Below are 15,133 nucleotides of genomic sequence, written 5' to 3'. Positions count from 1 at the left end.
ACAGCTGTGGGATGCATCCCTTTTTTACCTTCTTCGTTTGCTTATTACAGAATCATAGTTAATGGTTATGTCATGGAAAACAAGACAATCTGTGTTTGACACAGTTTTAAATATTGTCATTACAGATTAACAACATGTGCAGGTAGCTTACAGTTAAACGCACAAACCAGTAAAGAAAAGGTCTTACAAAATATTACACACTGACATCTGAAAAAATAGAAAATTTTGCAAAACTTTAGATTAGATTAGCTTGCTGTTCACTTATGATATATACATGATCCTAACATTCAGTGCACAGTAATACGTATGTAGAAATGTCAGATAGAGAAAATATAGCCTAAATTATCCAAGATCAGAGTGTAAACTGTATCACATAACTTTAAATTTGTACCCCTGGAAGAACCACCTGAAATATCATAAATGTAATTCCTGTGGAGCTACAGATCAACAATCAGCTAGTTCTGCTGCTGCTGGACAAAAACCAGTGTGCTGTTTGTCGTACATTTATTAGAATGTATACAGAGTATCTTTAAAGGCTCACTAGTGGCTTTCACTAAAGGTGTTTTATATTCACATCCCTCACACATATGCATTCTTATCAAAGTGATGCATCCTGGAGGAGTTGTTGTAGTCTGGAGGCGGGAGTTGGTTTACAGACTTTGCCTGCCCTCTTGGATAGGAGGAGATATGAGAATGTGAGACAGCAGCCCCTTTGTAAATATAGTTTGTCTGACTGTGGCTGTAAGGAGACAAAACACAGATTAATCTTCACAAATCCAACACCTGTGTGACTCAACCAAATTGATTCATACAGCAGGTTATTTACAACATGTATCCTCTGAATAACGTAAGGGTAAGATTGTGTTACTCATGCAAACCTTTTGGTAAAAGAACCTGCGATGGAGAAGCAGAGTATGCTGCCTCCGAGGATACAGAGGATAGAACCTCCCCAGCCGATAAAGAGAGCAGCTCCCAGTTCATACCTGTAGACAAAGACCACTGCTTAATGTCAATTTGTCTTAATTGGTTGAGTCTCATTAAAATGCTCAGGCTCTACAGTCACACAGTTCTTACTTCTGTTCCACAAACATCGGGTCAAAAAACTCTGATGTTATCCGATGTGCATACAGGGAGCAAGCTGAGAGTGAGCAGATGCCTAAGGAGAACCAGAGAGTCTAATTAGATCACAGATAATTACAATGATATTACACAGACACTCTGACTATACTTACCACTGAGAACGAAATTTACACCAGCAAAGCAGGCAATCCTGGCTTTATTTTTGTCTGTTCCTCCAATTTTAGTGCATTTCATTCCAACAAGAGCAAATATAGAACCAAAAAACCCTAGACAGACAGCTGCGATCATCAGTCCCCTGCAGGCTTGGATATAACCTGCAAACATGAAATAGAGGTCAGCATATATACATTCTGTGGCTCCATTATGTGCTTTGTATTTTCTTATCACAAGGTCAATGAGTTATCGACCTTGTGACACATTTTCACAATGTACACATAAAGCAAGAAATAACAATTTGTCACCAGTAAGCCTAATTGTTATCAGGCACTTTGTGGTAAGTGTGGTGACCCGCTCGGTATGAAACTTCCCATTCAGAGGTGATTTCAGGATAAAATTTACCTTGGAAGTTAACCCCTTAAACTAGTCATCCGTGGGAGAAAGCGCCTGCGGTCACCAGTAAATTTCTGGTATAGCTTTTGAGCTCTGAGAACTAAGGCTAAACATTGACATATCTGGAGGTAAATGAGTTGTTCCTTGAGAACTTGTATTAGGCTTCAGGATATCTATTAGTACTGAGCAGCAATGAGCTTCAACTTGAATTTGTTAAGAAAGATTAGGGAATTCGAGCATGAATACTTGTCTACGTAGAAAAGTATAAGCTAAAAGAACAATTACAACAAGCTTTTCAAACATGTGCTCTTTAGGTGAAAGACAAACAGAAAACCGAAAATAACTTTGACACAATTGACCACAATCATTTAAAGGGTCAGGAAACAGACACAGTCAAAGGAATGAAACCCAGTCATCCACTAAAGAGGGAAAAAAGGCTGACCATCCAGTGCCAGCATTGAGGGAAAGTCTTTGCAGTTAGATATTCCAGTTGAATCAGTGACACACGTCTTCCACAGATTGGACCAGTAGGTAGCTGTGGTGATAACTGTTCCATCATTTGAAGACACCTTCCAGTAGTCCGTCGGCAAGGTGGAAGACACCAGCACCCACCCAGAAGTGGCTAAAATAAAGGCCAGGATCTCCTGAAACATGCTGCTCGTACTGCAGAGAGGACTCCTCCACACTGCTGTGTGACGACCAAATAGGCTGGTGAGACCTAAAATTGATTAATAGTTCCTTGGCTAGTAAGACTTGCTGAAAATGTAGCCAGGCTCTGCACAAGTAAGTTCAATGGATAGGCTGTGATTGATAGTTAATGTGTTGTGGACTGTTATATTCTGTAGGGAGGAGTTTGGCCTTAAACATCAACAAGTGGCCAATGGTCTATTGCGATGACTTCCACTCCCTCAACCAGTACACGTCACTGTAACTTACAGTCATAGATGACGAAGGCTGAAACTCCTGAATGTAGAAAGTGTGATGGCAACAGTAATCATGTTTAAAAATTATGCTGATAACTGATATTGTGAAATGAATTAATGTATTAACCTGTAAAAAAAATAATGTTATCAGTGGTCTAACCATTTGAATTAACTAGCAATGCATCTTTAAGCATTTCACCGCTGTATGGCTGTAGGATGACCCAATGATACGTTGTTATTTTGTTCATCCATTACACAAATTATAGTGTTAAAATGGAACATGTGAGTGGTGAACCAGCCTCTTTCTGACAGATTTAATAAAAAATGTTACTGTGAGCTGTGATCAAAGGGTGGCTGGAATGACATCTACGATGGCCACCATCCCTGCTCTTGATCAAGTCACTGAAAAGACAAATTTCAGTTGCTAAGTATCATAACTTAAGAGTTACATTTATTTTATAGGTAATCGTGTTAATCCACTCTGTATACATTTCAATTAAATCATGTCTTTGACTTTATTTACGAGTCAGGAAAACAGTCTGATACACAGTGAATGTTGCACTGCCACCTGTGATTATTACCCAACAAGAGTGGTTCCTCATAAACCTAAAATAGCAGCATTTTAAGTAACTCATTAACAGTATGTCATTTGATCCGATATCTCAGCAAGTGGAGGAAATAAACTTTTTGTTATTCTGCACACAAACGTGTTAATTTTGAAAAGGCCACATAAAAGGCAAACGAGGGAAATCAAACCCAAACAAGGACTTCTTTAAGCTTTTATAATGTGAATCAGAGCTCCATCTGGTGGCTGTACGTCCTGTAGATAATTTTTGTGTTATGACACTGCTGCCACTGTCAGATGGAGCTGAGAATCTAAAAGCACTGCACCATTCTTAAAGGAAACGTTATTCTGTAAAAGAATATAATGTAGATTATAATTCTCACTATGGTTTTAACACTGTGGTGAGTTGAAATATAATAAGCAAATGGGGAAAAAATGAAATAAAGAGTAATAACAAGTTAGTGAAAATTTAATGGTAGACACCTAGCCACATATGATATTAACAAACCAATAAATACTCAAAACTACAGCACAACCTCTGAACACAGTTGCAGTGGGAAAAAGCCGTGCATATCCTATAATATCTAATTACATACAATTAGAGTAAAATCCCATCAATATCAAGTAAATGATGCAATTAAAATACATAAAACATGGATGACAAAAGCTTCCAAATATAGATGTTTTGAATTAAATGCATTCTGACTTTTCTTTTCTCCATTATTAGCCCATTACTCTTTGACTTTACATGTCTTCATTTAACTCCTCCTCACTTGACCTCTGCAGAAACTTCTGTGACTCAGACACAGTTTGACGTTTCCAACAAAGGTTTACACATTTGCCTCGGTTAACACATGAGCTATAATCTGTAACAGAAATTATTCTTTACTTATTTTGTCGGCATGAGGTGATATTTTGATTTTTGTTGGAAATCTGAAAGAATATCCGTCAAGACGACAGGTCATTTGTGATTATATCAGCAGTGATCAAAGTGAAAGGTAGTGACATAATCTGAGACTCCATAAAATGAAAATCTGAGAAAGTTTTAAAACCAAGGTAATCCGATTCCTTCACTGACAAATTGACCAAATTCTGTCACTTATTTCATAACATTTTACTTCCCAATAATATTTTCAAGGACATAAGGCCTGTCACAGTATCAGATTTTGACCATCTGATTACTGTAGCTAAAACAATTCATAATAAAGGTATTATTGTAATATCTATAAAAAAAATTGAAAAATAAAACAATAATGCTATCAATCAAATTTAGCTTTAATTTTGTTCATTGCGTGTTATCTCTTTTTTGAGCATGTGGAGATAGAAAGAGTCTGTAACCATAACTGTACACAAGGGCACAACAAGAACACTTACATTTAACCATTAGTGACAAGGTAACCAGTTGAACTGATAAACAAAAGATCCACAAGGCCTAACATATGTGTTGGATTGTTTACATACTATTATTACACTTTATGTGTATTATTAACACAATATCAATACTTCATTTTTAAAAAATATCACAGATATTGTCAATATGGACATGTCTTGCCATGCACCTGTACCTGAAATTACAATTATGAAATTGTATGCACTGTACACTGCGTTGTATTATTTACTGTATAATTTATTGTTTTTGACAGTAGCTTCATTGTTCTCATTATATCATAGACACATAATTTTGAAACCAAGATGATACCTTTGTTTGAATTTGAACATTTCATAAAGCATCCTTGCATTGCATTGGCTGTGCTCACATACTAAATGTGCTTCTTGTGTCATTTAATCAGTATTTAGTGAATGCTGGAAACAAAAGCAAATGTGTCATGCAGTGCGGAGTACAAACACATAGTGCACATGGTCACTATATGAGATCCTCTTAGCTTACCTTCCAGCTGCAAAATAGTGTGATGTGGTCTGCAGTGCAAAGCTCCAATGGCATTTCCAGCACAGTTGTTCCATAGACCCTGAAGCACCCAGGTTGCTGTGATGACAGAGGATGCCCGGCTGGTGGCCCGCCATTCATTGGACACTGTGGCACCAATAATGGCACCCAGCCCAGCAACGCCGCTGAGAAAAGCCAAAATCTGCAGGCCCGCCATTTGGAGTTTTAATGTTGTTTAAAGTCTTATAAAAAATTCAACAAAATAAGAGGAAATAAAAATCGCTTCAGGCATCCAAATTACACTGTGGACATGTGTTTCATTGAGATGATTTACAGACAGGACATCTTGCATCTCTAGAGGAGAGGGATGTGCACAGGTGTCTGAAAGTGAAATAGTAAGGGAAGCATGACTTGGCAGTTAGTCATTAAATTTTGGCAGGCAGTATTTGAAATGCCCCATGTTTTGGTCTAAAAATAAGGTCAAGTATCATATTAACATAAAAAAAATAACACTGAAGTAATGAGTAAACCTAAAAACAAGAGGCTATGTGACAAAGTCCAGTTACTGGTTTATCTATTTCTGCACACAATATTTGGCAAGTGAATGACTAATGATTGCCAGCTCATGTGTGAACATGTATGATGTTTTTGTGATGTTTTGTTCATGTTTACTGATCTCACCCAGGAAAGAACATTTTTTAAAAAACATGGTATGTTTCTTGTTAAAAAAAGACAGTGGAATCAGAACTAAATCAGCTGATTTATGAAATCTGAAACTCAATAAAATTTTTTGGGAAACGTTTACTCAAACCAGGGCAGTAATAATAATTTATACTAGGGGGACATGTCCCCCAATATTCAAATCTACTCAAAATATCCCCTGAATATGTTAATATAAAAATATAAATTAAAAAAAAATCTGTACTATGACAGATGCCATCTTCCAAATTAATCATTAGCAAATGTAGGCAGAATCATAACTTAACTTAACAAATTGCTATTGTTATAACTACCAGTCCTACTATTACGATGTGCTGCAGTTCTGTGCATGGTTTGTCCAAGCAGTGTTGCCATACCTCAGCAGGAGCCGTTACTCGACTGCTGTGGGTAAGTACAATCAATGTCAAACACAGTACCGCCTCTCTCTTTCATTACTTTCAAATCTATTTAAAAATGGAAAACTAGAATGCAATATGAGTGTTGCATAGGCTTTCACTGTAAACTGTGAATAACAATTTGACAAAAATTTATGACTGGCTATCTTGCAACTGTTATGCTAAATTTGTGTCAGAAGGTTAGGACATTTGGTCCACCCCCGATGGTGACTCCATGGCTAAATCTTAGGAAAAATGCAAACAGGCAATAAAAAGCCATCGTTCTCTATGCTGTTTGCATAACACAGGGGCTGCATATGGAGTTAGTTTTTGAGAACAAATAGACAAATACAATTTCCTTATCAATTATAAACAAACAGAAATAGGATTTGGTGCATTTTTTTCACAAAATGGTATGGCTATAACAGTCAATGTTTTGTTTTTTGTTAATTTAAAAATAGCAAATATTAATCACATGTAGAAGTTTTGAGGTTTCTTTGTTTTATTTACACTATATACTGTATTTGGGATACAATATAAGGCAAACCATATGGTCAAGTGATGATAAAGAACTGCCCTGTATGTGTCACTTTTTTCTAAAAATATGGTGATGTTTTACATTTTCCTCTGTGTCTTCAATTTTGTTAAATATTAACATCTTTCAATATGACAGGTGACATTTAACTAACTTTGTGAGGCCCAGAGGAAGTCGTTTCATGGAACAATGTCCAGATAAACAAATTCAAATGAGACAGTCTTAACTATCAATAAACTGTAATCAGGATAAAATACAACATATGTTCCCTCCTCCACAAGTGAAAGTTCATAACAGGACAAAAAAAAGAAAAAAAAAAAGAAAAAAGAAGAAGAAGTCCTGCAAACAATTCAGTTATTGATTGTTTGGATACGGGTCAAAAGAAGGAACAGAGCTGATTTTTTTTCTTCCACAAAACTTTATTGAAACAGTATAGATGAAGTATATAGAGCAAGTAATATCCAATCAGCTTGTCTATACAGCAGGGGAGGAGGAATAGGATTAAGAGGTCATATTCAATTAATCCCAACAACACATAAAGTAGATATGATCAATAATAAATGGTGGCATGGAATGCAACATATTAATATTCTGCACTTAAGTACACTTTTGATGTACTTGTTTCCATTGTCTGTTGCTTTATAACTCCACTCCACGTTTCAGAGGGGAATACATTTTATTCAGCAACAATCATCTGAGTGGAGTTAGTGGGAAGTCACTTTTGTCTGTATGTGAGTCCCAAAAGTCTTATGGCTCTGTTTATGTAAAAACAAACGAGTGAGAAAAAAAACAAAACAAAACAATCATTTTAATACACACCGGCACATTGGCCTTTATACAAATATAATACAAAACAAATATTGATACAAATTAATGACCCCTGAGAAAGTTCGTCATATGAAAACGTTAACTTTAGCTCCACTAACTAGGATTTGATTGTTATCCATTGGTGAATGTACAGGTGAAAACAATTCAATAATATGGCGAATCTTGTAAAATATTCCATATAATGATTACATATCAAACGGTGTAAGAGTTTGCACTGTGCACATACAGATGAATACATTTTGTTGATGATACTGTTAATTGTAATGGGGCATTAAAGTTTGTGTAAACGATGCATTTGTGGGTAAAAAGGACAAAGGCCGTGACATGAAGAAGTGATGGAGACTTCTGTCAGCCAATCCCCGGGCGGTGGGCGGGGTTACGCAGCGCCTCCGCTCACCTGACACCCAACGCGTTTGTGAGTCTCCTGTAGTAATCCCGTCCTGAATGTCGATAGGTGTCACACTGACGGACATTGGAGTCTACAGCAGCTGTCCTGTCAGTGTTTCCCCCTCTGAGTCTCTATCGATAGCCCTCTGCCACAGAGACTGCAGAAAAAGTCCTAAGGTTACTTTTACTATTTGGGGGCATGGAATTTGTGCGGAAGGAAGCGAAGGATAATCCGTCGGCTTCAGCTAATCTTCTCTCCAAGATTTTCTTCTGGTAAGAAAACCGACCCTCAGTGACAGGCGTGTTTGACATGAATTGAATGGAGAGCTCTCCTGTGTGACAGCTTGTGGACACTCATGACAGGCTGTCCCCTGGCTGTGGTAGCAGTTGCTGAGCATCCGTCCGTGCGTTGTTTTAGACTTTTTTTAAACACAGTTGCAAGAATCAGTCAAAAACTCATACAGTGAACTCATAAACAGTGGCCTAAACTTAACAAGTTTTGTAGGTGTGCTATAGTAGGACAAAGTTACACTGAATGGATCCTTTCATTTAGACGATATGTCAACAAAACAGCTTGTATTCCAAATGTTGCAGCTCATACAGATGGACTAATTCCAAAATGCAAAGTAGCAATTCTGTCAGTTGCTGTCTTCTGGTGAAAACTTTATGTCTTTATGTCTGATTTTCATGCTTTCTTAAGGAGCTGAAACAAATTTTCCATATTTTGAAATTTTGGAGATGCAACAGTAAATTCAACAGTTATTTTCTATTTTCTGTTGTTATTCGTATGTTTCATCTCTAGTTGGCTGAATCCCTTGTTCAGAATCGGGTACAAGAGGAAGTTGGAGGAAGATGACATGTACAAAGTTCTCCCTGAGGATGCATCAGATAGACTCGGGGAGGAGCTTCAGTGGTAAGATGCTGAATAATGTATTGGTAATGGTGTGTTTATGGCGATTCTCTCCAAAAAAAAGTCCAAAATTCTGTGGCTAATGCAATAAACAGGCTTAAATTCTAATCTGAAGAAAACCACAGTGACCTGTTGGGTATTTTGTGGAAATAAGGGTGGAACAGTCTTTAATACCTCTGTCTTCAATTAACTTGATTGACTCCTTCCTTACTAGCAATTATTGCTAGTTCTTGGGATTTTAAGAGTTAAGACACTGAACGGCTCCTGGCACCCAGTTTAGTGTGTACCTCGCCTCTCACTCGTAGTTAGCTGGGATAGGCTTCAGCCCCCCCTGCAACCCTGACGGATAAGCGGTATAGAAAATGGATGGATCGTTGTGATGTGATCTGGTCCCATGTACATTTATGTTAGTACATGAAGTTTCTTATGGACAGTCCATGATTAGCATGAATGTCTACTAACACATGGCTTTAAATCAAAGAGGCTATTGCTATTCTTGACATTCACTTCAAGGTCCCCTGAAGGATAATAGTAAATGGAAGTTTTGAGCATTCTCTAAGGCCTGACCCATCACTTTAGAAAAGGTACAGAATTCAAAACTACTATGTGTCACAGCTTTATTTTAATAAGACGTAGCAGTCATATTGAAATGACTCCCTTTTTTCCACTGGGAGAAAATCCATTTGGATGTCCCTGCCACTACCTTGCACCTCTCAGCCTGGACATCTTGTAAATAGGGAACAGACCACCCCCCTTCGTGGGAGTTTGGTGTCAGACTCAACTTTGAACTTGGAGGTGAGCCCACCTATATATAGACAGTACTTCTCCAATCACATGAGAACTGGCTCCTCCCCTCACACTAATCCCTCTACCTCAACTAAGGGCTGCCACTTTGATTTGAGAGCTTGGTTTTATTGTGTGTTATAAAGATATGCTTTTTTCATAGTGAGTACTGGACTTATACTTTAGTCCCAGCCCTGTTCATTATTTTCATGGACAGGATATTATGGCACAGCTTGGGTGCCCAATTTAGTGCCACTATGACCACCTCTGCTTCTGGCATATGATACTTCTCTACTCTCCTGACCTTTCTGGATTATGATTGCTATTAGTACTGGAACATTTACAGCTAAGTGTGACAATATCAAAATGTCAGCACCTCCCACCATCTGATGTAGGGTTCTTGTCCAGAAAGAGGTGGCCTACACCATCTAGTTGAGGGGTGATCAGTGTCCAAAATATAAGAATACGGTTCAAGTACTGCACAGCCAAGACCAATGATGGATGACAACACATGCCAATAGTTAGATACTACAGCTCCTTTAATGTGGGTTCTTCTTCATAATTCATATCCAATTAAATATACTGCAAAAGTCCAAATAGTCTTGTTGTCATTTTGCCATCATGGTGCAATGATATAAATAACTGATTATGGTACATCAGTAAACATGCATGTAAAATCTGTATACTGCATGCTTATATAATAATGTATTATTTTGCCTAAAATAAAAGTCTGTTGATTTTTTTTCCATTTATTTTGATTTTTTTGAGAAACATTTGCTAGTGCAACAGTGCATTGTTGTGAGAAAAATCACTTAATTACAGATTTAATGAATACGTTTCTTCTCATTTTTTAAAGGTACTGGGACAGAGAGGTTCAACAGGCAGCAAAAGATCTGCGCTCACCCAAACTTACCAAAGTCATTGTTCAATGCTACTGGAGATCATACTTACTCATTGGAATATACATCTTTATAGAGGTACAGTCCTGCAGTCAAACAAAATGGCTGCAGAAAATAATGCTGCATTGAGAATTTTGTTCTAGCACATATCCACATCCACATATCTTCTTTCCATCTTATTTTTTTTTTTATCAGGAAGTTATCAAAGTCATTCAGCCAGTGCTACTTGGGAAGATAATTGAGTACTTTGAAAGTTATGACCCCAGCAACACAACTGCGGTTCATGACGCCTACAGCTATGCTGCAGGCATCTCCCTGTCCACCATTGGCCTGACTGTCTTTAATCATCTCTATTTCTACCATGTCCAGCGAGCAGGCATGAAGATTCGTGTGGCCTTGTGTCACATGATCTATCGGAAGGTCAGTCATTACAAGACAAATGTGTGTAAATGTCATCGTCTTGCCATATTCCTGTGGTTTGCGGGACTTGATTTAACACCTTTGTTCTGCAAAGGCTCTTTGTCTTCACAGCAAAGCATTTGGCAAAACTACCACAGGACAAATTGTAAACCTCTTATCCAATGATGTCAACAAATTTGATGAGGTAATTATCTGAACGTGTGTATGTATAAGTGTTCCAATCTTTTGCATGTCATTTACTTATTCAGTAATACAGACCAGACCTCAGTAATCCTTTCCTCTTCATTGTTTTCTTCCAGGTAACCTTGTATTTACACTTTTTGTGGCTTGGTCCTTTACAAGCAGCAACGGTGATATTATTGTTGATGTATGCGATTGGACCATCAAGCCTTGCGGGAATGGCTGTCTTCTTCATTCTGATGCCAGTACAAACTCTATTCGGACGCTTGTTTTCTATGTTAAGGTTTGTAGTCTTTCCTTAGGGGAAAATGTCATCTATAGATAACAGTTGTCTCTGTTTATGAAAGGTTTCTGTCATATGTTTCATTTGTGCCATTGCTGCAATTTGTTTCAGGGCTGAAACAGCAGTGTTAACAGATGAAAGAATACGCACAATGAGTGAAGTCATCTCTGGGATCCGTGTTATAAAGATGTATGCGTGGGAGAAGCCTTTCGCTGCCTTGGTGGACGAGGTCAGAAGGTAGATCAGTTCCTCCTCATATGTTTTCATTGTACCGTCTGTTAAAATTGTGCAGTTAGGATACAAAAATGTAACAATGTTATCCTATTGTGCCTTCCCTTTGACCAAATCTCACTGAAATCTATTAAATAAAAACATAAGAAAAATTGTTCCTGTATGCTGGCAACATTACTGACAACATGTCTTCAACGTTGTTTAGAATGGAGATCTCGAAGATTATGAAAAGCTCCTACCTGCGTGGCATGAACATGGCGTCTTTCTTTGTGGCCAGCAAGATCATCATTTTCATCACCGTCTGTGTCTACATACTGACAGGAAATGAGTTGTCTGCTAGCAGAGTCTTTATGGCCATTTCCCTCTACGGGGCGGTCAGACTCACCATCACACTCTTTTTTCCTTTTGCCATAGAAAAGGGCTCTGAGTCTCTCATCAGCATTAGAAGGATTAAAGTAAATACACCACAGACAGTCATATTTATAATCTGTGTGTGTTGAATACCATCCATGGAAACTGAAACTCTGAATGTGATTCTTCTTCTAAGAATTTCCTTTTGCTGGATGAAGTTGCTCCTCAGCATCACATGCTGCCTGTGGCAGAAAAGGACTGTGTGGTGATGATTCAGGATTTGATATGTTACTGGGATAAGGTGAGAACTGTAATGTGTCTCTGCCGTTTATCTATGCAATGTATAGGTGGTCTACAGTAAGTAAGAATTTGTGAAAGTCTTCGTGACAACCTTTTGATTTTGAGCTATAATTAAGAAGAATTAAGAGTCACTTTATTGGCAGTATATATATTTTTACATACACACACTGAATTTGTCATGCAACACCCAGCAAATTACATGAAGTGAAACACACACAGGAGCAGTGGGCTGCATCAAGCGCCCAGGGAGCAAATTGGTGGTTAAGTCCTTTGCTCAAGGGCACATCAGCCAGCTAATGGAGGGGGTGAGGGCATTTTTTTCGCATTCATCACTCCACCACACCCAAATTTTTCCTGCCCATCCGGTGGGGGAATTGAACCAGCGTCCCTCCGATCATAAGCCACTTCTCCAACGTATACATATATACATATACATATATATATAAGTTAATGCTGACATTGACAGATGTAATGCATAGTTCCTTTGTGACTACTTTTTCTTGCAGATGCTAGAGGCTCCAACTTTACAGAACGTGTCTTTCACAGTGAAGCCAGAGCAGCTCCTGGCAGTCATTGGTCCTGTTGGGGCTGGAAAGGTCTGTACTCCAGTCTCAGATTTGTAGTCACGCTCACACATGATTGTTAAACCTGAGACCTGATGACTAACTCAAAATAGCTAATAATGTTTTGTTATCAGTTGTATGACTTAAAAGTATAGCGCTGAGATTTTCTTTTATCAGTAACTCAACTCCATATTAAAGGTCAATGGGGCCATTAAATTTAAGGATATATGAATAAAGAGAATGTGATCATTTTTGTTCCATGTTTGTACATGTCAGTCCTCCCTCCTCAATGCCATCCTTGGAGAACTGAGTCAGGAAAGCGGTGTGATCAAGGTCAGAGGACAGCTGACATACACGTGTCAGCAGCCCTGGATTTTACCTGGAACAATTCGAAGCAACATCCTCTTTGGTAAAACGCTCAACTCTGAGAAGTATGATGAAGTTCTGAGAGCCTGCGCCCTCAAGAGAGTGAGAATCGTTTCTTGTTTCTTGGTCACAACATGTCCCGCTGCATTTTCATACTGTGTAGTCTCATTATCTGAAAGGTTTTAGTACGTCTAGCTTGGATTAGGTTCAGTGTCGGTGTGATTGACGGCTAATGGTTGCATTTGGACCCTGTTCAGGACATGGAGCTGTTGCCAGGTGGTGACTTAGCAATGGTCGGGGACAAAGGGGCCAATCTGAGTGGAGGCCAGAAGGCAAGAGTCAGTTTAGCAAGGTGAGCTTTATAGCTATACAGCATTTCATTTTCTCTTTTGTGTCAATGATGGCGATATTTTTGTGTATTTTGTGTATTTTTAGAGCAGTGTATCATGATGCTGATATCTACCTGTTGGATGACCCTCTCAGTGCTGTGGATGCTGAAGTGGGAAGGCACCTCTTCGAAGAGTAAGTCTTCTTACTAACATTGTTTTTCCATGGAGAAATCTTGTGGAAAAACGCATCAGTTAATCACTTATTAAGTTGTTAAAATATGTTATCAGCTTTTCATTTCTGCGTAAAGATGTTTGTTTTCTTCAGGTGCATTTGTGGACTTTTGAGGAAGAAGCCTCGTATCCTGGTTACTCACCAGCTACAGTATCTGAAGGCTGCAGACGAAATCGTTGTCTTGAAGGAGGTGTGTGTGCAAGTGTGTACATATTTGCGTTTGGAGTTTACATGTGAAGAAAAGTGCTCAGGTGGCCAGCAGCAACACTTAAGTATTGTTTCATGATGCTGCATGTATTTTCAGTAGATGCTATACAAATAGTTTTAATCCTGGTCACATGTGTTTTATGGTATATAATTCTGCCACATTTAGTAGTAGACAGACTGGATTCAAAGCGATTATATTCAATTGTCATGGCCACCCAGTATCAAAAAGGAGCGCCTTTCTCCTGACTCTTTCTTGGTGAGAACCACTCTTTTGTGTCGAGGACATGCGCAGTCACTCTGACTAGCAGTAAGTAAATATATATGAACATTATATAGTATATATGAACATTGCTATGACAGAGTGGTTCTCTACCTGATTATTGTTGAAGCTTATAATATTCAGAAGTATAACACCATTTTATTACTTTTACTTGATTATTTTTTATATATGAGCCATGGTATTGTTTTCTACAGTACTGCTGTCCTCTTCCACCATGGTGGAAGATGTTCAATTCTCCAGGATAAATTTGAGTGGGGAAATGTGAGAAAACAGAGCTCGCCCCTTCCTCATTACTAGGTGCCCTTGAGCAAAGCCCTATACCCCACTACCACACCTGAGATGCTGGGTGGCCGGCAGATCAGATTGTGTTTGTACTGACGCCTTCCAGGCGTGAATGTGATCAAGGCTTTCCTTTAAAAGAGAACATTGCTCTCAGGGAAACCTTCCTGAATAAATAAAGGTTTTAAAAAAACATACTGTTAAAAGCCTCAACACATCTGAGGAATTTTTGTGTGAGGGAGGATTTGCCGTTCTGCAAAAATTTAAACGTTAGAACAACTACAGGGACCATTACTGACATAAGTGTTCTTTTTCATCGGTACTATTAGCAGGGGTACGATTCTTTCTTCTTAAGTGTCATGTCATTTCCAGATGCTGACATTTCCAAAACCCTGTGTGTGTGGGTTCTTGTTCTGTTAACCCCCTCTCTTTTCTGTCATTGTCAGGGTCAGATGGTGGCTCGAGGGACCTACAGTGAGTTGCAGGGCTCAGGACTAGACTTCACCTCCCTGCTTAAGGAGGAGGAGGGTCCAGAGGAGGAGAGACAGGGCATGACCCCAGTCCCTGTCTCCCGCTGTCCCCATACACTTTCTGACAACTCGGTGTCCTCCATGTCCTCCCTCTCCTCCTCTCGGTACTCTTTGATTGAGGGAGTAGAGCCACATACTGCGGTA

The 15,133-nt window shown here is 38.7% G+C and overlaps 2 protein-coding genes across 6 annotated transcripts in view; one reads left to right on the top strand and one right to left on the bottom strand.

Moving 5' to 3' along the window:
* Positions 1-4: 4 nt before the first annotated feature.
* Positions 5-5,378, bottom strand: LOC124066996 (claudin-10-like). 2 transcript variants are annotated; one of them, XM_046403963.1, is made up of 5 exons: positions 5,006-5,378; positions 1,233-1,394; positions 1,075-1,156; positions 879-983; positions 5-739 (listed from the first exon to the last, which is right to left on the bottom strand). In XM_046403963.1, the coding sequence occupies exons 1-5, from the start codon at positions 5,217-5,219 to the stop codon at positions 580-582; spliced, it is 723 nt and encodes a 240-aa protein (XP_046259919.1). In that variant the 5' UTR covers positions 5,220-5,378; the 3' UTR covers positions 5-579. The 2 variants fall into 2 exon arrangements, with proteins under 2 accessions (XP_046259919.1, XP_046259920.1); XM_046403964.1 differs by lacking the exon at positions 5,006-5,378 and adding an exon at positions 2,072-4,375.
* A 630-nt stretch (positions 5,379-6,008) lies between these two features.
* LOC124066994 (ATP-binding cassette sub-family C member 4-like) overlaps positions 6,009-15,133 on the top strand; it is a 37,617-nt gene continuing 28,492 nt past the window's right edge. For 2 of the 4 annotated variants that reach the window (XR_006844684.1, XM_046403960.1), the window contains exons 1-15: positions 7,448-8,119; positions 8,649-8,759; positions 10,396-10,516; positions 10,634-10,858; positions 10,953-11,042; positions 11,158-11,321; positions 11,433-11,558; positions 11,758-12,007; positions 12,100-12,204; positions 12,710-12,799; positions 13,043-13,234; positions 13,390-13,484; positions 13,568-13,654; positions 13,787-13,883; positions 14,906-15,130. Coding sequence is in view for 3 of the 4 variants with exons in the window: in XM_046403960.1 (XP_046259916.1) it covers positions 8,046-8,119; positions 8,649-8,759; positions 10,396-10,516; positions 10,634-10,858; positions 10,953-11,042; positions 11,158-11,321; positions 11,433-11,558; positions 11,758-12,007; positions 12,100-12,204; positions 12,710-12,799; positions 13,043-13,234; positions 13,390-13,484; positions 13,568-13,654; positions 13,787-13,883; positions 14,906-15,130 (2,052 nt within the window). In the remaining variant the exon portion in view is untranslated. Of the gene's footprint in view, positions 6,110-7,155; positions 8,120-8,648; positions 8,760-10,395; positions 10,517-10,633; positions 10,859-10,952; positions 11,043-11,157; positions 11,322-11,432; positions 11,559-11,757; positions 12,008-12,099; positions 12,205-12,709; positions 12,800-13,042; positions 13,235-13,389; positions 13,485-13,567; positions 13,655-13,786; positions 13,884-14,905; positions 15,131-15,133 lie in introns of those variants that run through there. The other 2 variants (XM_046403959.1, XM_046403958.1) reach the window with 2 other exon arrangements.

This window comes from Scatophagus argus, chromosome 11 (assembly GCF_020382885.2).
Source record: "Scatophagus argus isolate fScaArg1 chromosome 11, fScaArg1.pri, whole genome shotgun sequence".
Classification (NCBI taxonomy): domain Eukaryota; kingdom Metazoa; phylum Chordata; class Actinopteri; family Scatophagidae; genus Scatophagus; species Scatophagus argus.
Note: the sequence above shows the minus strand (reverse complement) of the source record. Positions and strands in the feature narration are given on the sequence as shown.

Excerpts from the sequence above, each read along its gene's own strand:
- LOC124066996 (XM_046403963.1), bottom strand. The coding sequence starts at position 5,219 with ATGGCGGGCCTGCAGATTTTGGCTTTTCTCAGCGGCGTTGCTGGGCTG. Across the intron at positions 1,395-5,005 it reads CACTATTTTGCAGCTGGAAG|GTTATATCCAAGCCTGCAGG; the intron begins GTAAGCTAAGAG and ends TCATGTTTGCAG. Across the intron at positions 1,157-1,232 it reads TGTAAATTTCGTTCTCAGTG|GCATCTGCTCACTCTCAGCT; the intron begins GTAAGTATAGTC and ends GGTTCTCCTTAG.